The 26,831-nt window shown below is 40.7% G+C and overlaps 1 protein-coding gene and 1 long non-coding RNA gene across 2 annotated transcripts in view; one reads left to right on the top strand and one right to left on the bottom strand.

Annotated features, from left to right (window-relative positions):
- The window catches only part of WNT16 (Wnt family member 16), a 17,412-nt gene extending 10,209 nt beyond the window's left edge, over window positions 1–7,203 (bottom strand). The window contains exons 1-3 of the mRNA XM_082473277.1: window positions 6,762–7,203; window positions 6,330–6,571; window positions 4,221–4,507 (exon numbers count right to left, since the gene is read on the bottom strand). Of these exons, the coding sequence (XP_082329403.1) occupies window positions 4,221–4,507; window positions 6,330–6,571; window positions 6,762–6,856 (624 nt within the window). The 5' untranslated portion in view covers window positions 6,857–7,203. The remainder of the gene's footprint in view (window positions 1–4,220; window positions 4,508–6,329; window positions 6,572–6,761) is intronic.
- LOC309666149 lies at window positions 7,037–26,831 on the top strand. The gene is made up of 3 exons (XR_014266937.1): window positions 7,037–7,132; window positions 22,711–23,575; window positions 24,555–26,831. It is a non-coding gene; the product is annotated as an uncharacterized lncRNA (long non-coding RNA).

Below are 26,831 nucleotides of genomic sequence, written 5' to 3'. Positions count from 1 at the left end.
CAATTCCATTACCTTTTTGTCTTTAACGATAAGTATAAGAAAAGAAATAGTATTTTTATTATATATGTGAATACTATTCATATTGATATTCTAGGATAGAAAGACAAAGAACTTGACATGCAATTTAAATGATTATACCCTTCTAAGACTCCAAGGAAGAAACTTGGACAAATAGGGATAAAATAAAGCAATGCAACCACCACTAGGAGAATGTGATGAAATGCAGAGTTCAAGGGCAGATAACATGTACACACACACACACACCACACACACACACAGAATTTAACACTCAGAGCACATTTTCATAAATTATTTTACTTGATTTAGTTTTATAGGAAGAAATGCCTTGCATATAGTAAGTAGTTCATGCACATGTACTTGCTTATTATTCTAATTTGACAGAAAAATAAATAGCCTGGTTGAGACACTTGTCTTCCATAAGGATAGATGGTAATATATGATATAAAGTCTTTATATGCAGCAGGATAATTTTGGTAAAACAGAGAAAAATGAAAGTGGAAAGTACAAATATATTTAAGAAAATTGCATGAACACTCCAAAAAATATATATTCTGGAGCTTTTCAGCTAGGATTCTTAATTGATGTCAAATAGCCATTCTGAGCTGCAGTGATAGCATAGTGATTTTCTAACAGGAAAAGTAAGAGAATAGCAAGCGAATGAGTTGTGTGTGGTTATGAGAAAATTCCTTTCTCTACTTCGCTGAGTTGTTAAGTTTTATAATGATATTAAGAGAGGAATGTTTTGTTAATTATTGCAAACAGATGTGACATTTAGGTGGAATATTTTTAAACTATGGGAGAGCAATTAGGAGCATAGCATTTAATCTACTGGGTTTCCTATGTTAAATTTTGGTTTGATAAATTTCTGATGAAGTGAAACAGGAAAGATGTTTCATTAACACAATGTAAAACCAGAAACTGTTTGAGAAGTGGTCTAAGGAGTTAGTTTTGACTCAGAGGTAACACAGCCGGAGGTGATTGTTTTTCGGTAGGTTGCTTTATCCAAACTTTACAGAAATGACTAAAAAAAAAAAACAACTGTTATGGAACATTTTGTGACATTTCATTTGTCAACTATCAGATGATCTGTTTAAGTTTTTATGAAAACGGTGACATAAATTGGATGGCTAATTGTAGTATTCCTATTTCTCTGACCCATTTTGTCCCTTTCAGTCCAAAAATATATATGAACCTGCTGAAAAGCAAAACACTTGTGTGTTGTTCAAGTGCTTGTAAATATTCTTGAAACAGGTTAATGAAATTTAGGGGTGGGGCCCATGCCACTTTTTTGAGTTACTCATCATAAAACAAATTACGGGGTAGGGAAACGTAAAAGTTTATGAGGTGGACATGGGAAGAATGGAAGTATTTTAAGCACACCAAAAGAAATACCCACAAATATTCCAAGTCACATTATTCTCAGAAGTTCTGCCCCTGGAAGACATCACATCTTTCTGTTAGACAATCACCATTTGGCAACATTATTCTTGGAGTCATAACTTTAGGAATGGTGTCAGAAACCAAGTGGGAATTAGAATATTTAAGGTCAGCGATTAGAAAATCATCTATTCTGCTCACAGCACTACTAAGCGCCAGTACCCACATTTCTCTGAACGCTTTCCTACGTTTTGAGTTTGGGATTTTGAGATGAGGAAAATCAACTCAACTGAATGCAGACCTTGAACCTTACTCAGAAGGCTATACCTATTAGATTAAACTCTTAATTGCCAATATTGAAAATGTAGTATTTTGTTCTTCCATGTTAGGTAATATCTTGGAAACCTGGTTGATTTTTGTTGTTGTTCCGGTGCTGGTGGTGGTGTTGGGTTTTTTTTGTTTTTTTTTTTTAACCACCAATGGAAAGAAAAATATTAAAATCTTTTGAATTGTAATAGTTCATGAGAAAAGACCAACGAAAACATCAGTGTAGTACCCTCAAAATATCCAGGTAATATTTTGTAATATTTTAAGCTTCCATCTAGACCAATGTGGAAAAAAGAAATTCAGTAGAGATAACTGAAATTTACACAAAATGTGTATATACCTAAAGGCTGAATTTTTTTGGCGTAATTAGAATAATAGGGAAAACCTCAGTAAAGTGAGGAGATTGTTTTATTGCCGACAAACAGTGGATTAAAATTGATGCTGAATAGTTGTATGTTTCTTTTAAAAAAATCAGAATATAAATAGATCAGAGTTAATAGTTACAGAGGCAAATATTGCTACCTAATTAGAAAAAAAGCCACATAAGATGGAATAAAACTAAATAGCTGTCTAATATTGCTAATAAAAATACATTTTAGAATACTTTAGGACTTTTCATAAGTCTGGAGATAACTTTATTCAAAAGAATGAATTATAACATGAGTTTGAAGTTTTGTTTTCTGATTAAAGTTTTTTTAGTCTCTACCAAATTATTTAAAGAATGACTAAAGAAGATTTAAGGTCTAAGGTGATACTAAATATTCATTCAATTGTTTTCTTGTTTTTAAAATGTATTAATTTGACTTGAGGTTTTTCTCTAGTTTAGACTTTTAAACAACAAATGTTAATTACCTTTAACCTCTTTTATATTAATATGTTAGAAATAATAAAAATTCCTTTATTGGATATTATTTAAATTGAAGCAAAAACTCATTCATTTAATTTTTTTTAAATGTAAAACTTTATCAAGAAGAGACCTGTGCATAACTATGGTGTTAGCAGGAGTTACTTTAGTGAGATAAATTAACTTAAAATTTCAAAACAAAAAAATGAAAAGCTTACATAGCTATTTACTGACTTTCCTATTTTCTAATCTTCCGTTTTGAATCAATATTCAAATAGAACTGAATAGTCAAGTTTGAATTTGAAGTGTTATGGTGATATATTTATTGAGTTTTCGGTTTTTGTATTTTAAACCAAAGTGGTTAAGTAAAGAAAACTGGCTGAAACTTGCAACTATTCCAAGCGAGTTCCATTTATTCACTTTCCAAAAATGTAAAACAAATGCAGCATATACTTTAAATATTCCTAAGAGATACCGCAACTCGTTTTAATTTATTGCAGGAGAATGTGGCAGATTGCAATGACTACTTTGGGACCTTTACAGGTTATTGAATATTTACAATAATATAGGATATGTGGTGATATTCCCATCCTGAAAAGATTATTACAAAATAGAAAATCTATATTCCTAAGAGAGGTTTTGACTGTTTTTGGAAAGTCACTATGAATTACCAAGTAATTCAACTATGTTGTAGAACTCAAAGCTTATTGTGTCAATATTCATTAAGGTAAATACATAAAAGTTAAATTAAGCTACAAATTTCCTCCATTTTTAAGATAATTTAGCATTAAAAAATTCATAAAGAGGTTAATTAGATGTGAGTCTTCAAATTTCCCTCTCCCTAGATCTTTAATATATCTATATTTTTAAATATCAAAATATTTAATATATCTATGGTTGCTTTACATTTATCTGTATTTATCAGTTTTTACAGTGAATCTACATTGCTTTATAATAACATAACTAATTCCCTTAAATAAATTTTGTTTTACAAAAAATATTGAGTTGTGTATTCTCTAATGTATTCAAGAATGTTTTGCTAGAGAAAGTAAGGACAGAACTGATAACTTCTTTAGATGCCATTGCCTACTAAAATATAGATTTAAAAATATAATGAAAATTCAAATTTGAAAAAATGAAATTTGATTCAGTCCTGTTAGAAAGGCAGATACTGTAAGTCTTATTCTGGCTCTGCAACTAACCATCTAAGAGGGTGGAATAAAATGACCCAACAGGCACTTGTACTTCTGTTATTTTATAATTGGTGTTTTAGGTATACAAAATATACAATCACAAATATATTCTATAACCAGATTCAACTCACATCAGATGTAAACTTAAACTAAATCAATATGGTCAGTACAGGCTCATGAAATAATATGTATATATATATATATAGATAGATAGATAGATAGATATTTATATATATACTTGCTGTTATACATATACAATAAACACACATATAATTTTACATATCTATCTATCTATCTATTTATCTATCTATATATATATACACACACACACATACATATATATTCTTAGACTGCATGCGTTTGGTTTTTAAACCATTTGGTCAGATTGATCCAGAAGTGTAATCCTAGTGTTATTTACCTAAAGGCACTGGATTTCTATTCCATTTTCTAATACATACCTGCCTTCCAGCTTCATTGTTATGTAGGTTCATTGCTAATAGTACTTTGCTTTCTTTTCCCGTGGTGTTTCTGATGGGGAAATCTAGGAACTTTCTGCTGAACCACATGCCATACTGGACATCATCAGAGCAGCCCCCCCAGTGCCAGCCTTCACTTGCTGAGCCGCCGTTCTGCAAGGTGGTGTCACAGGAACACTCAGTCATGTTGCCTGCACTGCATGACCTGGTCACAGAATGCACCAGGCCTGCAGCCATCACAGCATAAATAAATGCTGTTTCCTTGGTGCCTAGAATAAAACATAAGTTGCTAAATGAATGTCATACCGTTCTCTGTTTATGTTCATAACAAAGCCTTCTACTTACCTTCTTATCAGGGAAGCAACTTTTCAATGGATGCTTTAATGAGTACATATTTAAGAAAGGACAATTTCATATTGTTCTCAGCTTTTAAAAAAGCAACATTAATTTTCAGTATGATTTTCCTATATTGTATATCATAAATTGTCCTCATACCTTAATATCATGTTTATTTTTAAAATTTGAAATGTATGTCAGCATCCAGCTCAGCACTTAACAGACAACAAAAATTCTATAAATACACGTTGAATTTAAAATCCCTCGTATGGATACGTAAATAGTGATACAATGCCCAAAGGAGTCCTGCTTACCCTTCTCGTTAAATTTAAAATGTGTTGTCAGAAAACACAAGGTGAAAAATTTGGTATGACTTTTGTTGTATAAAAAATACACGTCAGAATGCAAATTAAAATTAAGCAAAGACCAAAGCAATTAGGAGATAAATGTTGCAGTTTCCTTTCACATCAAAGACTGATTTTTTAAGGATATCCTGAAAAACAATATTAATATGAAAGTTAAATACTATAGAAATATTCTTATTACAGTATTATATCCTCTTACAGTATTAAATGCAGTTAAAGATAATTGAAATGTCATCAGCAAAAAAAAAAAAAAAAAAAAAGAATTGTTACGGAAAACAATTGAATATTGAATATGGATATAACACACCTGCAATAGGTTTTGAGCTAAAATCTTTGCAAATTAAAGTCCCATTAAAACAGTAATAAAATGGTCTAGAAGGGACTCAGCAGGCGACTTTTTTTTTCCCCCTTTGGAGATGTTTAGATTGGAGTAGAAACGTTATCACGTCGTTGTCCAATAAACCCTTTCAACAGCAGATGCCTCTACATTTCAGCAACTGTGAAGAACACATCCTCTTCTTCTTTTCTTTTTTTTCTGCAGGGAATCAGGGCTCTTTCGGAAGGGTGTGCCGGCCAAAGCGCAGCGGGGCAAAAGCGATGCTTTGGCGGCGGCGAGTGTAGGGACCCGGCGGGGAAGGGTCAAAGGTGGAGGGGGAACCGAAATGAATGTGAAAAACAACTAAGGATCTTTCAGCGCCCAGGGCCTGAAATTCTTTGAATCTGCTGATACCTCTGTACCTTTATCCTTACCAAGTCACTGCTAGGCCGGTGGAAGTGGAACTTTGTTTTACTGCAGCTTCCCGCGCCGCGGCTGTGCGCACAGGAGGGAAAAGGTAGAAGGAAAGGAATAGAGGGGAGAACTAAAGTAGTGCTCGAGTTAGCCTCACGTGGGGCTGTCCGGGACAGTCCCTTTAAAATCGCCATTATTCCGTCTTCCCGGTGCTGTGAGGAGCCAACCAACTTGAGGCTTCGCTGCAATTAGCCAGTGCGCGGTGCGCAGCGGAGCTGCTTAAATCAAAGCAGATGCGGCAGCGGCATTCCCTGCAGCCGACATCATGTTTCTCCAGCTGGTCACCCACGTAGGGGGGCGCTACGGGGTCCGAGGGGTCGGCGGGGTGGAGTGTCAGCTTTTCCCCAACTCCGGCCGGGCGCCGCGGGAAGGAGGAAGAGCTACAGCTCCACGCGCCCCGCTCGGGACCTGGGGTGTCACCCCCTCCAGGACCGCACCTGCACCCCGGGTCTGGCTTCCGTCGCCCCTAATTTCATTGCACTAAAGGACCTCTCTGGGGATTTAGGGAGCGACGGGACCACGCAAGCACTCTCTATTTACAAGAATTGGAGGAGGACCTGCCCTCCGTCCCGCGCCAGCTGAGAGCGTCCCGGGACTCACCGCTGCTCAGCTCGTAGCCAAAGAGAGGGCTGGCGTCCGGCGGGGCGGCGGCGGCCACCAGGCAGTTCCATCTCTCGTATCTGAACTGGCTCCTGCACTCCTGAATGCCCAGCCGGGCGCCCTCGCAGATGCTCGGCAGCAGGTACGGTTTCCTCTTGCACAGCTCCTTCTGGCGGCTGTTCAGCGGCAAGTTGGCGCAGCCCAGCTTCTCCGGAACCCCAAAGGAGGCGATGCCCAACCACCTGTAAGACACGGCCGCCCCTAGCGTCAGCCGCTGCCCTGCTCTCCTCCCCAGTCCCAGATGTTTACCCGAAATTTAGGTCGCCCGCCCTAGGGTCCCGCCTCTCCTCTCCAGCCTCAGCTGAAAGTTCCCTGAGGCTGGGCATCCCTTTCGCCACAAACCCCGTGCGCCCCTGCTGCCCCCATACTCACATCCAGTTTCCTTGGGCTCCGTAGGGGAACAGCGCGAGCAGGGCTGCCCACAGCGCGCACAGGCGGGACAGTCCCAGGAGCGCTGCTCTGTCCATGGCCCCCGCATGGAGTCCCCCAGGCCCAGCCGCTCCTCTTTGACCCTCCCCAGCCAGAGGCCCACCAGGACAGAGGTCAGTTCCCCAGCACCAAGGTGTCCCTCGCCTCCTTTCTCCCTGCAGACAACGTAAAAAGAAGGCCAGCCGTAGTAGGGGCTCTCAGCAGCCTCGCGAGCTGGGAGCAGCGTGAGGAAGTTGGGAAAGTAGCCTGGGGCACTCCTCCCGAGACGAGTCGAAGATGTGCAGGAGATGCGGGAGCGCCCCTCGCATTCCAAGGTGAGAAACTTCTGTTGATGTAGCTCTGTCTCCATCGCCCCCGGCCTCTCCTCCCATCTCCTCCCCCTGGCCGCGCCTGGAGCCTGATTGGCCCAGCAGCGGCCCCTCATCGCATCAAACCGGGACCTCAGGCTCCCATTGGCTGAGAGCAGGTTCCGCGGGGGGCGCTCGGGCCCGCTGTTCCCCGACAGCCGGTCCAGATCCTGTGTTCCTGACCTTTCCTCCTGTCACAGTTTCCTGAGAGCGGGTCTCTGCGGGAGGGGTATTGATTCAACCCGAAGATTGATAGGGGCGCTTCTGTCTTAACAACCCTGGGTGAAGGTGTGGGTTGAATGGGCGATGTTTGAGCTCCACCCACCCCAGTCTCATTTGGATTAATTACCCTCTGGGTGGAGCGGATGGAAAAATCTCACTGCACCCGTTTCTTTCCTCTACTTCACCTCACAGGAGAATAATCTTTTTGAGTCAGAGTTGGTACCAAAAAATTGACCTTTCAACACCCTGCTTGAGGTCTCAACGTGTCAGGAGACTCTAGAGAATGAGTGAAATACTTGTCAAGCTTGAGATCGATCATCATCTGTGCAGGCATTTCCTTTTATCGAAAGGGAAGATTCCAGCCTAGCATCTAATCTACCATATTTAAGTTGTGTTAGGTGATTTCGTTTTACGGTTTTGCTTATTTTCCGTAGTCTTTGAGACTGTCAGAAGGTGGAGGCCGCAGAGAGAATGTGAGTGAGAGCTGTCTGGAGAGCTCTAGGAAAATGAGGGCTGTGTTCTTTCCCTTCTCTCCAATGCACACTATGTCTCTCTTGGAGACTTTGGACAGGGCTACACATTGAAGACAAATTTTAAAAGCTTACTTATGAAACACCTACTGTGTGGCCACTGTTGGGAGAATTTATGAAGATCCCTTCCCTTAAAGGCACAGCCTTTCTGGCCTTGTCTCCAGCCACGGAGACAAGTCTGAAACAAAATAATTTGAGATTATCAGTAAAGGAAAGTATAGAATCTGGCAAGTTACTGTTTGGAGCCAAAGAGTTCGGAAACAGGAGAATGTTCTGGTGCCCGGAAGTTTAGAGAGTTTAGTTAACCAGTGTTTTCCAGGATAGAAGATCTCTGGGGAGAACTCTGAATTCAGGCGGCACATGCTTAGCTGTGGTATCAGGAAACCCTGTCTCACCTAGTTGGTGACAGGAAATGTTTATGAGAGGCATCACCTGCTCCTCAGAGGACTTCTGAAATGTTAGTAAGCTCTCAGGGTATACCACCTTAGTGGGTTCCAAAATCTAGACTTACTCAAGTTAAAGATTTACTTTATTAGCTTTATCCTCAAATAAATGATTTTATTTGCTGCATGTCTCCTATATCAGCCCAGAGCAATAAAAGCTCACTGGAATTCCCATCCTATCCCATTCATTCCTTTATCCACCAAATATCTATTGCGTGAACGCTATGTACCAGGTCCTAAAGCCACATTGTAATTTTTAGAGAGTCAAGATGATGATAGGGTGTAGTTACTCATCCAGAAATATTTTGGCTAATGGCTAGTGGCCTCTCTGAAAATCAGAGGCTTCATCCAAGCTCACTTTATTCTGTGAGCCTCTCCATGAGGGATAGTGGAGCATTCCCTGCTGAACTCCTGCCATGGGGCCCAGTACACGAGATCCTGGTTTTGAAAACAATTTACTGAACAGATTAACAACGTGGTGAGGAACATCCCGAGCAGATATCTAAGTGGCCCAAATGGTGAAACTAGAGAAGAGGCTTCCTCTGCAGGGGTACTGGGGAAGAACTGGGGGAGTGGAGAACACGAATACTTTAGGTTGATTTTTCGAGCCAACGATGGTAGATGTTTTAAGGAAGTTGCTGGACTTTTTTCCTTTAGGAAGATATACTGAGCCTCCATTATGGGTTAAAAAGTGGGGATAGCACTGAGTTAAATGATACTGGAGTTTATAGACCAGTTGGCAAGACAGACAAGGGGGCGGACAATCACAGCCAGAGCAATGAATGCATTGGGGAAGTACTGTGCGCTCGGAACACACACTGTAGGATTACTTAATCTAGTTTGGGAGTGGGGTCATTTGAATGTTGCCTTTGTTGTTAGTCTAGGGATCAAACACTGTCCAGGCGTCCAGATAAACCTTTAGAGGGGCACTCACGGTACTCTGTTCTTAGAGTCTAAGACCACTGGCTCAACTAGTTTCAAATCCAAGGCACAGTTTCAGGGCCTGAGTGGTCCTGCATCTTTTCTGTGTGGTCTAGGGCCTTAGGGGTCATTCTGTTCATATCTCTAAAGCAAAGGAGACTTACTTCCAGGAGATGGTCCAGCTGAAGAATTAAGCTTCTTATTCAACAAGCAGACGTTTGAGTGCCTATTTTGTGTCATGCACTGAGAGCCTACATGCCCCCTGTGTTTTCTCTCTTACTCTCTGTCTCTCTCTTCTCACTCCATGCAAAGATTCAAACCCCTCAAATTGGTGCTCATTTTATAGATAAAGAAATGAATTTGGAGAGACTAAGAAACTTGCCCAAGGCCACTCAGCTAGAAGATAGCAGAGTCAAAAATTGATCTTATTTTAGAGGTCTTGTTCTTCCTACCACAACGTACTGCTGCAGAATTTGATTAAAAAGCACTGCTTTTTTTTTTTTTTTTTTTCCTTTTTTTGACCAAATTCCAGGTATCTGGCCTCAAGGTCTAAATTCCTCTTTTGTGTCCCGTGGATCTTTATATCACAGTTCACAGATCTCTCCATCAAGAGACATGTTCTGTTCTGTGAAGATAAACAAAAACCCACAATGGGTGGGTGGGTCTCCTGAGGAGGTCTCCCTGAAGTCGGGTCCCTCAGAGGCAGATGATGGCCTGCATGGTTGCCCTTCCATTCCACCCCCCACTCCCACTTTGCTGTGTGGTTTTTGTGGACCGGGAAGAACAGTGGAAAGAGCATTGGGCTGAGTTGAGTGACTGGGTTTCCGGTCAGCAGGTTATAATCCTGGGCAATCAATTTCACTTTCGATCCTCAGTTTTCTCACCTGTAAAATGAGCAAGAGCTCTTTCGGATCTGAATCTCTTACTGGAGTTTCCACAGGGCTGGAGGGAGGGAGGCGGTAGGCATGCCGTGTACGTGTATGTGGTGGTGTGGGGAGACTGCATTTGCTAGTGAATTTGCACTCCTAGGAGGGGGAAGCCTAGCGACCGGGCTTGTCTACCTGAGAGAGGGACCCCAGTTCTTAGGGTGGCACAGGCTAGAGTTTTCTGGCCCCCATTTTGTATCTTCTGTTCCACTTTTCCTTGTGGATTTTAATTAAAATGAATTATTTTCTTTGCAGAAATATCTTAAGATGGTCGAATTTTAAAATGTATTATAATCCTGTCAGGTCACATGAAACTTTATTTAGAAGATAAAAGAAGTTACAGATATCTTCTTTATCCTGGAATATGAAGGTGAGGGGCTCCTTCAGAATCTAATTTATATCTCTTATTAATTTGAAGTGGTTCATCTCTACTACCATTAGTGGGGATTATGCTCTGTATTTAAAGTTGAAGAATAAAGTAAATGATGGGTCAAATCCAAACATATACGCAACTACACATTTCAAATTGTTTATTACTTTAGCAGCAAGAAGGAATCTCATTTCCTATTTATTATTTTTGATTTTGTAATTCAGAGAGAGAACAAAATATTAACTGTCTGATAGAACATAACCTGGTGCTTACTGTCTTATGCAAGCTTTCTAAAAAATGTTGTAAAGATCATACCCCTAATTGTTCAAAATGGGAGCTGAACTTGTATCATCTCATGATCTGAGCCCAGCTACCTAAAATTTGATTAATGCTGTTAGGCAAAGCACAGTGTAACTCCAAGTTTGCACAGATTACTGAAGCATCTGTAGCTTCTTGATCCGGCAAGAAGGGTACATGAATTTGTTTTCCTGGCAACGGTAAGGTGTTTTGAGCTACATTCTGGAAAAGGGAATTTAGGAGGGAAAGCCAGAGGAAATATTCGTTTCACTCAAAGAAGCTCTTCAGAGAGACTGCATCTCTGACCATGGTCCTCTCTGACCAACTGGGCCAGTTGAACCAAGATAAGTAGCAGGCCAGCAATAAATCCCACCTCCCATCCAGGACAACTGTAGATTATTAGCTGTAGAACCCAGGGGAGGCTGTGCCTTCTGGTAGTTTTCTCTCAGTCGCTGGGAAACTCAGCAAAAAGTCTGCCCGCACTGATATGCCTTGGACTTTGCCTCTGGCAGTCCATCAGAGGACGAGACTTCTAAGGGCCCTGTTGTAAGAATTTCTGCTGCAGATCACAGAGACTTATGTACTGGAAACTGATACCAGAAGCACCCCAGCTGGTCTTAACTCCCATGATGGAACAGAGGACCAGAGGTGACTTTTTTCATAACTGGGTCCTCACCATTCTATTTTAAATTCCACCTGGATGCTTCCAGTGTGGGACGGAGCACAGGCTTGTGACCACTGGCTCCCAGGAGGGGGCGGAGAATGGCATTCTGGATGTCCTGCTGCCCTTTGGTGGCCTGAAAAGCCCGACTTGGAGCAGCAGAGCAGACACCAGTGACAGAACTAGGAGAAGGGGCAGGAGTTGGAGAAGGATGCTGTCTTGCTTTTTAAATTGTCACAACTATGGAAGTAAAAAAATGTTTCTTTTGTTTACTTGTCCTAGAAAGTAAGATTGAAGAAGACTCAATAAGTGTTAATAGAAAGTGGCTTATCTCTAGTGGTATTTGCACTGATTATGCAATCTTTTCGGAATGCGGGAACATAAGTAAAATCCTTGACAAATAAGAGTGGTCACTATTTGTCAAAACTGAAATACATGGAGAATGTTGAATCTCTCCATACCCCTTTTCAAAAAATTTTTTTCTGAATTCTGTATAACAAAACAACTCAATTAATGAATTATTATTGAGTTTAAAAGATTATCAAGAAAACTTCAAAAATCTGGACTTTCATTTTTTTAGGAGTACTATTTATGGAGAGATCACTGGGATGTCTATAATGGAAAAAACCAAATTTTCTCTTTTTTTTCCTTTTAACTAAAATCAAGCAATCTCAAACTTTAAGGGAGAAAACTTGGAGGGAAGAGTCATTTAGAAAGAATCGATGGTGTCTATCTTATTCTAACTGTTGGTCTGCATAATTACATTTAATTGTTGTGATGTAATTCTGCTGTCAACAAAATGCCAGTCAGAAATCAGCAAATGCTGAAACTGCCTTTGTATTCGAGGCGGTTGTCCATACGTTTAACCTTGGCTACTGTCCTCATCATGGGTGGCCAGCATGTTGAAGTGAGGTTTGTTAAGTCTGGTCAAGCGACAGTTGCCATTTGGTGTTTACTCCATCTTCACACCAGACGAATCACATTTAAATTTAACTTTAATTTTTTCACTTTCCCCACTGAAACCTTTAATGACTTCTTATTTAACCCTCCCTATGTTGTAAACCCTTTGGTTTGACTTCTAAAAATCCTTCATTCAGGATTTCTCCATAGCTGTCATTTTTGATTAAATTCACTCTATTTCCTTATGGTCATTCTCCCTAGGCAGCCCAATGTCTTTCTTCCCTTTTCCACAAGCAGGGCTTGCATGTTACTATTTCGGTTTCTTGAGAAAACCTGTCTCCATACCTAGAACTTTTTCTTTCTTTTTTTACTTACCCAAGCCTGCCTACCCATTCTTTAGGTCACACTTCTTCAGGAAGTCTTACACAGTTAATCATATTAACACCCCTCTCTGCCTAATTTCTACTTCATCTGAGGTACCTATCAGAAAATGTATCGCTTAATTTACTTTTGCTTTCTGATGGTTTAACGTGCCTTCACTGTAAGTCACCAATTACATTATAAACCTCTTCAAATCAAAGAATATGAGGAATCCTTTTGCACACCCCCCCAATGTCTACAACAAGGCTGAGTGAGTAGTAGGTGTTCAATATTGGTTGTGTGGTTGTCGTTTTAACAGACGAGGCATCTCTCATAACACTGGAATGAATGAAGCATAAAGTTGAGAGCTGTCAACATTGACACCATCTACTAATTTGCCACTTTTCAACTGGAAGTTTGCCATGACTTGTACCTAGTACGTTGCATAGTACGGGCCACATGGTCTGCACAATTTCCAAGGGGACCATCAGATGGCTAGGTCTAGAGTATTCGCAGCTTCGATTTTTGCTAGTGTTCAAATCAGTAAATACACTGATACTCTTAAATCTTTCTGACAAATCTGTAGCCATGCCACGTGCTCTTTCCAGGTACGTCTGTTGAGCTCTGCTAATAACTCAAACTCTTACTTGAAGTAGCCTCCAGAGAGTGCTTTTATTTGAGTCAGCAAGTGCTCAGAGCCCAGGAGATTTACGAGGGTTCAGAGACATAAACATGAACGGCGTTGAAGGTGTGAGGTGTGTTCCAACTGTAGCCCCCTCCCCTTCTGTTAGTGATTATGGGAAGGGAGGCATCAATACAAAAACAGCTGACTTGAGGGCTCTCAAGTTCGCAATCTGATGAAGTCTTCTGGTGCCGGACCAACTTTTGGGGTTGTCACATGGCTTAGTGAAGCAGCTTCCAAAATGGGCTGAAAACCACAATATTGATATACTGGGCCACGTGCCAGAACAGAGCCTGAGTCCAGCCGACTGGGTAAAAGATTTCGGTTGCTACTTTAGCACCAGCGTATTGTCTGCAATCCCCAGGGCACACTCATGAAACCAGCACCAGACAAATACAGTGGAGCCACTTTTTCATGCTGTTTTGGGGAGAGAACTAATATTTGCCTTATAGGTTAACTGCGTTATGGCAGGCTTCTGCTGAAAGGAGTTTCCCTTCAGGGACTGATTTGGCCTTCAGCATATCTTAATCTTATAGTGATTGTTGGCAGTCCGGGGTGGGGTTCAGTGCTGGAATCTTCCCCTTGATACTCCCCTCCCCTCCCTGTCCCAGGGGTTCTGATGAATAAAGCATGCAGACAGAGAACTGAACCAGTCTGGGCAAAGTATCAGGTTTATTAAGTGTTAAGGCTTCCTAGTCGAGCTAGATTATGCAAAGTGAAGTTTTCTATTCCTTCCCCCTGAATTGAAGACAGCAAGGCTGATCGAATAGATCCACCCAGGCTCACGCTGAAAAACTGGACCTGAGAAAGGAGGCTGGCAGGAGGCCACAGGAAGTGGAGAGGACAGCCCACTCTACCGAGGATGTCCAGGCCTATGAAGAGGGCAGGTGGGGCCGTCTTGCTTTGGAGGTACCCACTGGTGACAGGGACCAATTGACTGGCCACTCTTTCTCTGCAGGGGAGGAGTAACCAATGAGGTGGGAAATAGGGTACAGATTGCCTCACCATAGAAGAAAGAAATGAGAGTACAGAAATGTTGAAGGTTGTCCTTACTTCCTTGGGCAGACAGAGCAAGGTAATCAGTCTGCTACCTACTGTAAAATGCAGCATGGCAAGCCCTCAAGATACATGGGCAGGCAGATGAAGAACCTCTTACGGAAGCTATCGGCAGGATAACTATGACACAAAGGCTGTGGACTGTAGTCTGAGAAAAGACAAGCTCTGCAGTGATAATTAGTATCGGTGTAGGGAGTGGTGAGGGGAGGGCACATCAATACCCGTTGCAGCACTAGCCCCCTGTGCCCTTGGAAGCTCTGGTAAGATACAGATTAACCCAGAAAAGCAGAGGGATGATTTCAGCAAACATCATAGTGTCCCTGAATAATGTCATCCTCCTCTACTTATTTAACCTCAGAACACATTATTTGGTTTATTTTTCTGCTTGTGGTTTCCTTTGGTAACAGTGAAATTAATTCATGGTCCCTCACACATTGTCACCTCAGGCAAGTGGCCCAGAAGCATGTTGGGTGGTCTAGAGTAATCGATATAAGGATAGAAAGGCGGATGAGGAGAAGTCACCAAATAGGTGATCAACAGAAGGCTTAACATCAGTAGGCTAAATTTGAGAAATGTGTTGTAATATTGATGTATATAGATGTTCATTAAAATGCTGAAGAAATATTTTGATTCATTTCATAGGCACAATTATTTGTTGATAAGTTGCATAAATTTTCAGACCAGACAAAACATGTTAGAGCTCCTTGTGATTGCATACAAAGAAATATGCTATATGTTTTCAGGATAATTTAAATCATTTGATAACACTTAACGATGGAGGGTTACTTTTGTTAATCGCTTGCTTTAAGGTGTGTCTTCACTTGGCCCTCAAAAACGAACAAAAGAAAGGAGTTGAAAGTCATAAATATATTTCACAGCTGGAGAAAACAGAAAAACCCCTCAGAAAGAGTAAACTCAGGCAGCATTGTTTATCTTTCTGACTTAGCTTTATTCAGTAGCCTCTTGGAATCTTCCTTTCTTGGAACCTTTCTGTGCCTCTTTTCCTTATATTTAAACTATACCTACCGTTCAGTAATCTAATCAAAGGAATACACCAGTGAATCAATGGAACTTTGCAAAACAACTTAAATAAAACGATCCTTCTACTAAAATTCTCACAATATCACAGGTTTTGAAAAATCATCTGTATGACATAATTAAACAATTAGCTAAGTCTTGTAATGAAAAACAGCAGTTTCCTACTCCCCACTCCCTGTACACCCTCCCCAGAAGTACTAAGTTCCTGCTCTCTTAGCTGAATTCTTTTGGTATTTTGCTCTAACCTGTTAAACATCATACTTATACTGTTACTTTTATTTTTTTATAAATTTATTTATTTATTTATTTTTGGCTGCGTTGGGTCTTCCTTGCTGCCCGTGGGCTTTCTCTAGCTGCGGTGAGCGGGGGCTGCTCTTCGTTGCGGTGCACGGGCTTCTCATTGCGGTGGCTTCTCTTGTGGGCTCTTGTGCAGTGGGCTCTAGGCGCACGGGCTCAGTAGTTGTGGCTCACGGGCTCAGTAGTTGTGGCTCGCGGGCTCAGTAGTTGTGACTCACGGGCTCTAGAGCGCAGGCTCAGTAGTTGTGGCGCACAGGCTTAGTTGCTCCGTGGCATGTGGGATCTTCCTGGACCAGGGGTCGAACCCGCGTCCCCTGCGTTGGCAGGTGGATTCTTAACCACTGCGCCACCAGGGAAGCTGTATACTGTTACTTCTTAATTTTGAAAATATTAGGCTTTATCTGTGATTTTCCACTCTGGAATTTGAGGATTTGCTTTGCTTCACTCCTCCTCCCACCGTATATTTTTGTAGCCTTTATATTCTCAATATATTTATCTCAAAATTGTGGTTAGGTCAGCAGTCAGTTTTTATAAGACACATAATGTTATTCATGCTAAGCTATGTAGTGTACTATGATTATTTTCCTTTCCTTACTTGCTTTTACCCCTATTTTCCTGGTTTCCTTTTTTTTTTTTTTTTTTGGCCACGTCTCACGGAACGTGGGATCTTAGTTCCCTGACCAGGGATCGAACCCGCACCCCCTACAGTGGAAGTGTGGAGTCTCAACCACTGGACAGCTGGGGAAGTCCCCTGTTTTCCTGGTTTCTTTGTGCTTATCACGAATCCAACCCCAAACCTCCCAATTTTCTAAATCTCCTGAGATGAATCAGAAGCTTCATCAATTTTATCTTTTTGACACAGAGTCTCCCATGTCCCCTGACCTGTCCCAGTCTGGAATGGTTGCCTCCACATCTGGTGGCCAGTGTCATCGTGATCTGCTTCACCATCATCCCACAGATCACATTTTTCTTGTGTCTTTGTAGAAACCTCATTTTCTGAATCTTATGTATTTCCCATTTTTGGTTTAGGCCCCTGTTCTAGGGGAGCACATACTCCTGTAGCTTCCTGAGAAAGAGTGTATGTGAGATAAACTTTATGAGAACTTGTCTGTCTTAAAATAGTTTTATCCTATTCTAGTAGCTTGACTAGTGGTGAATTCTAGGTTAGGGATAATTTTCTTTCAGAATTTTGAAGACATTTCTCCATTGTTTTCTAGCTTCCATTGTTATTATCAAAACATTGGAATATACTCTAATTCCAGATCCTTTGTATATGAATTTATTTTTTTCCTTTGATGTCTTTTGAAATCTTCTCTTTCTTTGTGATATTTGGAAATTTCATGATGGTGTGGCTAGATGTGGGTGTATTTTTACCTACTCTGGACTCTCAGTAGGCCATCTCAATGTGAAAATCATGTTTTTGTAGAAAAATATTTTAAATGTGTTTCATTGATGATTTTCTCTCCTCTATTTTCTTTCTGCTTTCTAGAACTTTTATTTTGTGAATGTTGGATCAACTGTCTGGTTCTGTAAGTTTTGTAAGTACTCTGTTCTAATTTTCATATCTTTTTTTCCTCTAATATCTGTGAGATTTTTCTCAGTTGTATCGTTTTTGGTTTCTATTGAGTTTTTCATTTCTGCTGGTATACATGTGTATATGTGGATATGTGCTTGTGTGCACGTGTGTGTGTGTCTGATTTCCAAGAGATCTTCTTTATGTTCTCTGCATGTTCCGTTTTAAAATTAAATAATATCCTGTTGTGATTTTAAGGGTGTGATATCTTCTCGTCATTTGGAATATATGTATTAGTTTCCTATTACTGCTGTAAAAATTCTCACAATTTTAGTGGCTTAAAATAACACACATTGGTTATGTTACAGTTCTGGAGGTCAAAAGTCTACAGTGGGTAGAGTCTAGAGCACGGACTCTAGGCACGCGGGCTTCAGTAGTTGTGACACATGGGCTCAGTAGTTGTGGCTCGTGGGCTCTAGAGCGCAGGCTCAGTAGTTGTGGCACATGGGCTTAGTTGCTCCGCGGCATGTGGGATCTTCCCGGACCAGGGATCAAACCCGTGTTCCTTGTGTTGGCAGGCGGATTCTTAACCACTGCGCCACCAGGGAAGCCCAAGGACAACTTTTATTACAGGGAAATGTAAGAAATACAATTAGCAAATGGGCTACCATGGTTAGGTTTATTCCAAAAACAAGAAAATTCTCATGATTCTGAAGACTAAGCTAAGAAAAAGATAAGTCCTTTTCAAAAGGCAGTTTCAAACTAATCAGATTAGTTAGTATAAAATAAGACATTTTCCTTTTGTGACTACAATTAACCTCTCTCTGATTAAGACCATCTTTGTATTTTGTCAGCAATGCAGTTACCTAATGGCAGTAAAACCAAACACACATCTGGATAATTGAAAATTTTAGCTTTCAGCTGGAGACTATGACCCATTGTTGCCTGTTTGTGACATAGCCTCTAAGTTCCACTTGCTGAATTTGTGGTTAAATTTTAGACCATTTTGGCTGACTGATGATCATGGCAACAAATGACATCTGCTACCGTTTCTTAAGGTTTCTAAACCCCCTCTTTCTTTCTCCCCTTAATTCCTCTTGCTCCCATTCCTTCCCTTTCCTTATTCTTCTCGTGTTCTCTTGCTTCCTCTTTTTAGTTTTCTTTCCTTCTTGTAAGCCGATGGTCAAAACTGGCTTGCCTTCCCAACTGGTGTGCTGCTGAAAAAAAAAAAAGCTGACATTTCTGGAACTATAAGAATTTGTGGTTTAAGTGTTTGAATCCTGTTCCTCCAAGAAAACTTTTGCCAGTGGTTGTCTTTCAGTACGACATAAAAGTAAACACTTGCAAAGTCGAGTACACTCTGTTTAGGTTAAAAGTTATGCTTTACATTTTCATGGAAGAGACAGAAGTATAGAAATTTTTGTAGTTTACCCTCAGGCCACTAAACTATCTTACCTTTCTGGACGCCGGAGACAATGGGCATATTTAGTCAAATTTTAAAAATACTTTAAAGTCCTTTAAAACATGGAATTTCACCACTGTGTTCTTTAATCTGCCTCATTTACCAGTGACCATTCACGTCTTAGAAGCCTGTGGAATATATGTTCTCATAGACATGATCTGGAGGAGTTTGTTTGGAAGCTCTAGAGGGAGAGGACCATTGTCATTATACACCTGACTAAGTAACTCATTTTCTCTCTGAAAAATGCACCTGCACGGAACCATGAGAATAGATAAAACCCTTGGGACACAGCCCACCAGACCAGACAAATTGATCCTGGCAATCCCTGAGATAGCTGGCATCATAGCCCAATTGCACTGATATTCAAATCCTCTAAGCAATAAAGCATGAACATAAACTTTTTATTTCCATCAACAATTAAGCCGATGAGTGATTGTCTCCCCTTTAACAATGCTTTACGTCTTTGACAACTGTCTAAGTGACCTGCTTTTAGATGCATTGGGCTCCTGCTTAAAAGTGCAATGGCAAAAAAAAAGCACAATCTTTCATTGTTTTGGGCAGTGGAAACCAGCACATGAAGAGCTAGAGGAGGAAGAAATGTGATTCTAATTGGGTCTTCTGACTTAGCTGAACTGATAAAATGCAAAACAACGGTAGGTTATGGGAAGAGCCCAATCAGGCCATCTTTGAAATCTTCACCTCTCCAGGTGAAAAATTTGAATTCCTTTAGCAGTTCTGCAGAGGTACTGTATTCCAAGTCCGTTGCTCAAGAATAAACGATTTTAAATTTCAGCTGTCAGAAGTGAACTTGGCACACAGCATGGCACTTGGGCACAGTGGCCCATTGGCAGCCAATGCCCCTTGCTTCTCAGGCTCCCCTTACTCTCAGAGGGATCTTCTTTGCAACTGGGTTCCCTTCAAAATCATGCCCCATTCCTTGTATTTACTCAGTGCATTGACTTTAGCCAGCTACTGGGAGAAAAATAATGTAATTTAATTCACCCCTACTAGAAATGTCTAACAGGCCCAATGTTCCAAGGATATTAGCATCTTAAGAGACCCTGAAGGTTAATGTAAGTGATTTCACTAATTGAAAGGATTTCCAACAGAAGAATCTAGTAAAATAAAGAATGGTGGACACAGTGGGGAGCCATCTGGTAACAAAGCAAGGAAGCTTTCCCTTTGCCCTAAATTCCAGTCGCAGCCCTCTTTACACCTCCCATGTTTAAAAGGCATATATAATGCCACTGGCAAAATTAAATTGCTGAAAAATATATCTGCCATCTAGTTTTAGAAAAAAAAAACGCAGGCAATTAGTTAATCCACGGTTGCAAAAAATTATGGAATTGGTGAGTGTAAAAGATGCAAGTACCTATTTGAAACTCACCAGAAACAGATGTCTACCTATGCTTTTCAGTGAAAATGTGATCCCTCTACCCATAGCGCTTTCAATTCCATAATTAGATTCAGTTGCATTGTTAAAGTACTGTTAACATTAACTTGTATCTCATATACACGAGACTGGGAATACACATATGTTAACTTGAACCAGCTGTTTGCAAAATTACTACAATATGGCCAGTACTTCTTTTAACCATTATGTCCTTCCATTCAAACATGATTTGCATCTGTAAGCACTTATTATGTATAAAATTAAAGGAAGATTTATGGCATAAAAATGATAAATTTTGATGCTACATTAATATTGCATTTGACAATAGTACGGTAGAAAAAGAAAGTTAATAGAAATATTTCTACAGATCAGAAGCCGTGCTTCACTGGTGTGCACGCCTGAAGGAGCGTCTTCCCACAAACCCCAGGGTCAGGTTAGCAGGCAGCTCTGGATGGGGCCATCTCTACAGCCTCTCTCTTGTCTCCTCTGTTCTTGGGAATGGCAGAATCTTTGAGATAAGTTATGTGATGCTCCTCGCTTCTTCCAACAGCCCCATTTCTGGACAGCTGATTTCTGGAATTCTGCAACTAAAAATGTCTGACTTTGTCCTCTCTGAAAACCTTAGTACCTTTCTGAGGGCTTGAGGCATAGGGCCTGATTATTCGTAAAACCTGGGCATGACTTCATCAAACCCTTTCCAGTTTTGACAGCGCAGGGCGGAAAGAGCATCAGTGAGTGCTGAGATGAGCAGTGAGGTGGTCCAGCGAAGAGGAGGCAGGGACACCTCAGACCTGCGTGGACTGCAAAACTTAGGGCCCGGCACCTGGCGTCAGCAGCTCCCTGCGCGCCCAGCAGCCTCCCCGGAGCCCAGGCAGGCAGCTCCCATGCGTGGCTCACACCTCCCCCAGCTACTTCTTCCGTGCCTCACCTCAGTCCAAGGGGCCCCGTGGGAACAAACAAACAATTGGCACTTGCTAGAAAGGGCTTAGGAAGCGATAATGCTATTTCTAACATAAAGCTTTGTCAAAGCCTCTTGGACGAGCTCTATTTTGAGCGCAACTTCTAGCTCCAGAAAATGCTAGAGTTGGTTAGTGCATTTATTTTTTCATGTTAGAAAAATTCATTGAATGTCTTTTCTGTGCTAAGCAATTTATTTCTAAACTGAGAATGCAAAGATTAAAATACTAAGTGAAAGAAGCCAGCTGCAAAAGACCACATATTGTATGACTCCATTTATAGGAAATATTCAGGGCAAGTTAATCTATAGGAACAGAAAGCAGACCAGTGGTCACCTAAGGTTGGAGTGGAAAAGGGGAAGGGTGGAGAGCAACTGCTGTATTTTTTTTAGGGGGACAAAAATGTCCTAAAGTTAGATTATGGTGATGGTTGCAAACGTGTAAATACACTAAAAACCATTGAATTGTACACTTGAAATGAGGGAATTTTATAGTATGTAAACTGTATCTCAATAAAACAGTTAAAAATAAATAGTAAATAGGCACAACCAAACAAACAAAAAACTCAGTTCCTTCCTTGTGGATTTGATATTCCAGTGGGTACAAATTATTAAACAGACAAAGAGAGATAAAGCTTGGGATGGGGGGAAGCAGAGAGCGCTGAGGAAACACAAAGAAAGGCCACTTTGACCAGTATTTGGGGAATCAGAGGACGATTCCTAGAGGAGATGGCGTCTGAGCTGAGAGGCAGTAGACAGAGAAAGGAGCATGAGAGAAAAATATATGCTGAGCTCCGACACTATGTTAGGAAGTATATGGTAGAAACTTGCATAAGAGTCAATCCCAGTGGCTAGTGGGAAGCAGCCGCATAGCACAGGGAGATCAGCTCGGTGCTTTGTGACCACCTAGAGGGGTAGGATAGGGAGGGTGGGAGGGAGGGAGACGCAAGAGGGAAGAGATATGGGAACATATGTATACGTATAGCTGATTCACTTTGTTATAAAGCAGAAACTAACACCATTGTAAAGCAATTATACTCCAATAAAGATGTTAAAAAAAAAAAAGAGTCAATCCCAGGCCTTGAGGGGCTCAGGTTAGTGGGGGGATGGGGGGTGGTGAATAAAAATCGGGGAGTTTAGATAATTATTATATAATGTGGTAGTGCAATGACAGAGTTGGATATAGGGACTGCGGAAGTAACAGGAAGGGGGACAAATTCCACTGGGGGAGGCAGTTCCGTTTTAACCTAATGAACTGTACCACCGTGATCTTGCCAAGTGCCTTGCATGCAACGGTGCCCTCGCCACAGCTTACAGGATTCCGTGAAGCCGCCCTCTCACTCCTCACCCACGTCAGCGTTTGCCAGCGGGAGAGCCCGGTGAGAGAGATCAGAGCCCCTCAGGAAAGCTGGGAGGGGGAGAGGAGGGCGGAGGCGAGGGGGCGGAGCGCATCACTGCATCCCCGACTAAGAGTAATTGCTCCCAGAAAGCCCTAACGATCCAGTTTTATTTTCAACAGGGCACAGAGCTGCCCCGGCCTCTTTCCTTCTCCAAGTTCTCTTTATCATCTTAGTGGAATCCAGCTTTTCCTAACATCGTCTCAAGCTGATGGTTTCTGGCAGTTGGGTCGCCTGTCACCTCCCAGAGAGAAGCATCTGCCAGACCCCGCCCCTCGCACGCCCCTCCAGGCTCTGCCTGGCAGCGACCTGCAGCTGCATTCCCCGCGTGTCCAGACGAGCACCTGACTGAGGCCTCCAGAGACGGAGAACCTGTTACTCTGAAGGTTTTCCACAGCGTTATAAATCAAAATTAAGAGGAACGTTTCAAAGAAACTAATACAATGGCTAAAAGATGATTTGGTACCTCTCGACCATCTATTTTATTTTGTGTGTATGTGTATGCACACGAAGACACACGTATTTACACAAGTGTGTGTATGTGTATTTTTTTTCAGTATGAACTTTTGTTTAAAATAATCCAGAATTCATTTCTGAATCCCTTATTTGACACACACCCTCTGCCCAGACACAGACCAGAGAAGGCTCGGTTTTGGCCTCCAAGTTTGTGCTTTCATGTCTGCAGAGGCAGGATAACAAGTCCGTGCTCAGTGGTGAAGGGAAGGCATTTATTTGCACTGTAATTGATAACAGTTTACTGAAGATGCTGCCCAGGGGGGCTTCCATTGGGAGGGAAATCGACTTCCAGCAACTCAGTACTTCAAACGCTTATGATGACCCCAGGAAACAGAAAAACACCACTTAGGCCGATCACCTACTTCAGACTGCCCATCCTTCTGGGAAATAGAAATCTGAGAAACAATGTCTGTATCGGCCTCATCTCAGAATCCATAAATAATTCATGGAAGATTTCCATTTATTTATAGGGTAGGTGGCCAAGAGAGTTCCGGTGTTTACCAATAACATGGCCCTGGAAACTCCATCCTATTGAAATGATTCCTGTTCTTGGCAGGAATAACTTGTGCTAAGGTTGTATCCACACCCTTTAAAAACATGCCATTGATTTTGCATAACTAATGTGAACACTGAAATGGGGAATTTTTTTTTTTTTTTTTGCTGCCCCGTGCAACATGTGGGATCCTAGTTCCCCGACCAGGGATCAAACCCGCGCCCCCTGCATTGGAAGCACGGAGTGCTAACCACTGGACCGCCAGGGAAGTTCCCCTGAAATGGGAACTTTTTAGAGACAAGTACGAACAGAGACCAGGTTTTCCCCGGGGGGTATGCACATGTGGTGGAAACTGGGGAACCCAAATCTGTGTCATTTGATGACTAAACTCCTTTTAGGCTACAAAGGCATTGTTTCAATTTCCCCCTGTGTGATGCTTAATTCAGACCAAATTTTATCTTATAAGTAGAAGAAGTAGCTGAAAATAATTTCATGCCCTGCCAATGACATAGGCACCGAGTTTTAACAAAAGGCTCATAAACTCTTTTTATGATACTGTAAAACTGGAGAGCTCTTGACTGTTAAAACATAAGCTTCATGTTACATGTAACTAAGGCAGGGAGGAGAGAGTACAAATGTAAGTTTTAAAATGTATCTTGTATTACATATTAAATGCATGCGGAAAATACTGCACACACGTTCAGTTTCAAAGGCAAAGCTGAGGACAAGCAGTAGGGTGAGTGATCCCATGGGTGAAAAACAATGAAGTGAGGAATGGATTGCTGTTCCAAGTTCTCCAGAGGATGTGCTATGTTGGTGGTTCGAGGTCACTTTCTATGTTTCCTGATTATAAATAAGAAGGTATCATTAAAGGCACATTCAGCTGCTATTTGGTTAATCTAAGTCATAATTTTTGGTCCAATAAAGTTTGAAAATTATTATTTATTTTTTCCTTAGGAATGAGACCCTCCAAAGTGACTTGTGTATTAAGAAGAGGTCTGAAGAGATGTCCAGGGTCTGTCAAAGGCAGCTGGAGGTGCTCATCATTTTTATCCATCCCAGAACCCAGTGTGGGAAGGGGCTCTCTCCTCTGCTGTAGCCCCCGTTTCCAACCAGTTCTGATGGTGATGGGCCTAAAGCATTAACATAAGCCACACTGGCTTCAGTGTTGGCATTTTGTACCGTAATCTCATCTCCATGTTTTTACTGCAAAGGGACATCAAGAGTCCTGAATCCCAAACCTTCAGCTATTAATGTAAGAAGATCTACAGAAGACCAAACAACCTCATATCAAAGTGGAGATCAGTGGATATATGATTGAACATATGTTACAACATATGCCCATTTTATTTTAACGTTCTTAAAATTGTTTTCTAATATTCAAATTCATAATTTAATTTTAAAAGCAGACAAATTATAGACCAAATAAAAAATTAAATTATGGACTGTAAAGAAAATCAAAATGTTGACCTTGATGCCATATACTGAGATTTTAATCTACAGATTTTGAACAGATTTTATTACTTTTTAAATATGGAAGTACAATTGAACAAAATATATAAATAAATCACATACCATCACCATTAAATCGTTTAGCCTAGCACTAAAAGCTGCATCAAATTGATGTATTTCACCAGCCAACCATAAAATAAGAAAAATCACTACAAGTTGAGAATCAGCTGAATACACTTTATACTTATGACACCATGTTGTTTCTGAATTCTGATGTGCCTATAATCAATTGTAATTACTTCGCTTTTAAAAGATATAAATATTTTAATGATTTTTATAGGAATTACTTTTCCATGTAATGGAAATAATAATATGAAGCTACACATAAATTTCTTAAGAAAATAACTTGGTTAGATATATTAAATGTCTTCCCATAACCTAATCTAAAATGCAATTTTCCCCCCAGATATATTACACAAAGAGTTGGAAAAGAAGACTTTTAAAAACTAAGTGAAAACAGTTCTTTGCATAGTGCTATGGACTTGGGAAAAGATGCCAGTCAGCATAAATCTAATTTACCTAGATATGACGATCCTGTAGGAATCCTTTTATAGTGTTTTTTTCTAAACATAGCTGCTTTAATTTTGTTCTTACCATTAGTTGGGTTTAAGTTATTATCTTTATTTACACTGTAGATAGACTTACAAATTGTAAATACTCTTGATAAGTTTTAAGAATTAGTGTTTTGTGTGTTGAGTATGTAAAGCATAGTGGTCCGACATTTAATAGAGCTATAAAACAAATTCTTTATATTTCAACGAACATAGAGAAAACAAATGGAGCATGATTTTAGGAGGGGACTGCACGGTCTGAATCAGTTAGAAAAATATGAGTTCTACAGCCCCATACACCAAGTGACTGAACCGTAAAAGAAATATGGAAGTTGCTAATAGCAGTTACCGCAGCAATAAAAGCATGATAAAAGGCTCTTTGACAGTAAGAAACCTTGGAAGCTGGGGCAAATACAAAATCTATTTTGTAGCGACTGGCAGTATCCTGCTGTCTTTAGTAGGTCTTTGGGGTTTCTGACGACGTCTAGTTCATCTCCTTAAGTTGAAGTGATCTATCAAAATGCCTTAGTTCCGAAGAGCAGTCAAAATCATTTGAACTTTAAATACATATTAAAAAAAAAAAAACTACAGTAGTATTGGCAGAGCACTTACTCCTTGGTCCAGTCAAAATGGTAGAATATGCTGTAGTGCAGTATCGTTTTGTACTTGAATACATGTTTTTGAAGTTATCAGCCCATATAAGCTTACTCAAAGTCTTGTTTGTTCATTTTAAATACAATAATCCTAGCCACTGATTTTGATGACATTTTTAACTTTCTTTTTATAAGATGAAAATGCTCAGAGAAAAATTTTAGATACTGATGATTCTCTCAGTATTTGCTCAAATTAAGGAGCCCGTAAGATAGTATTTAATAAGATCCTAACCCTGATCACCTCTCTGAGCTCTTAGCTTATCACTGTATTAGACACCCGCCACTCCTCTTCAGCCCCCTCCCACCATGCCAAAGCATTACGGCTTTGAAATAACTCTTATTGGGTTACATAATTTTTGACCAGTTTCTGTATTTCTTCTTGGAATCTTTCAGTGAAATGGAACTAAAAGAAGAAATTTCAGATGCAGAACAGCGTTATTTTTTCCCCATAAACATTACCAGAACTATTTCCATCTCAAGAATCAATGCTTTTTTTTTTTAAAACATCTTTATTGGAG

Source organism: Balaenoptera physalus (assembly GCF_965194825.1).
Source record: "Balaenoptera physalus genome assembly, chromosome: 8".
Lineage (NCBI taxonomy): Eukaryota > Metazoa > Chordata > Mammalia > Artiodactyla > Balaenopteridae > Balaenoptera > Balaenoptera physalus.
Note: the sequence above shows the minus strand (reverse complement) of the source record. Positions and strands in the feature narration are given on the sequence as shown.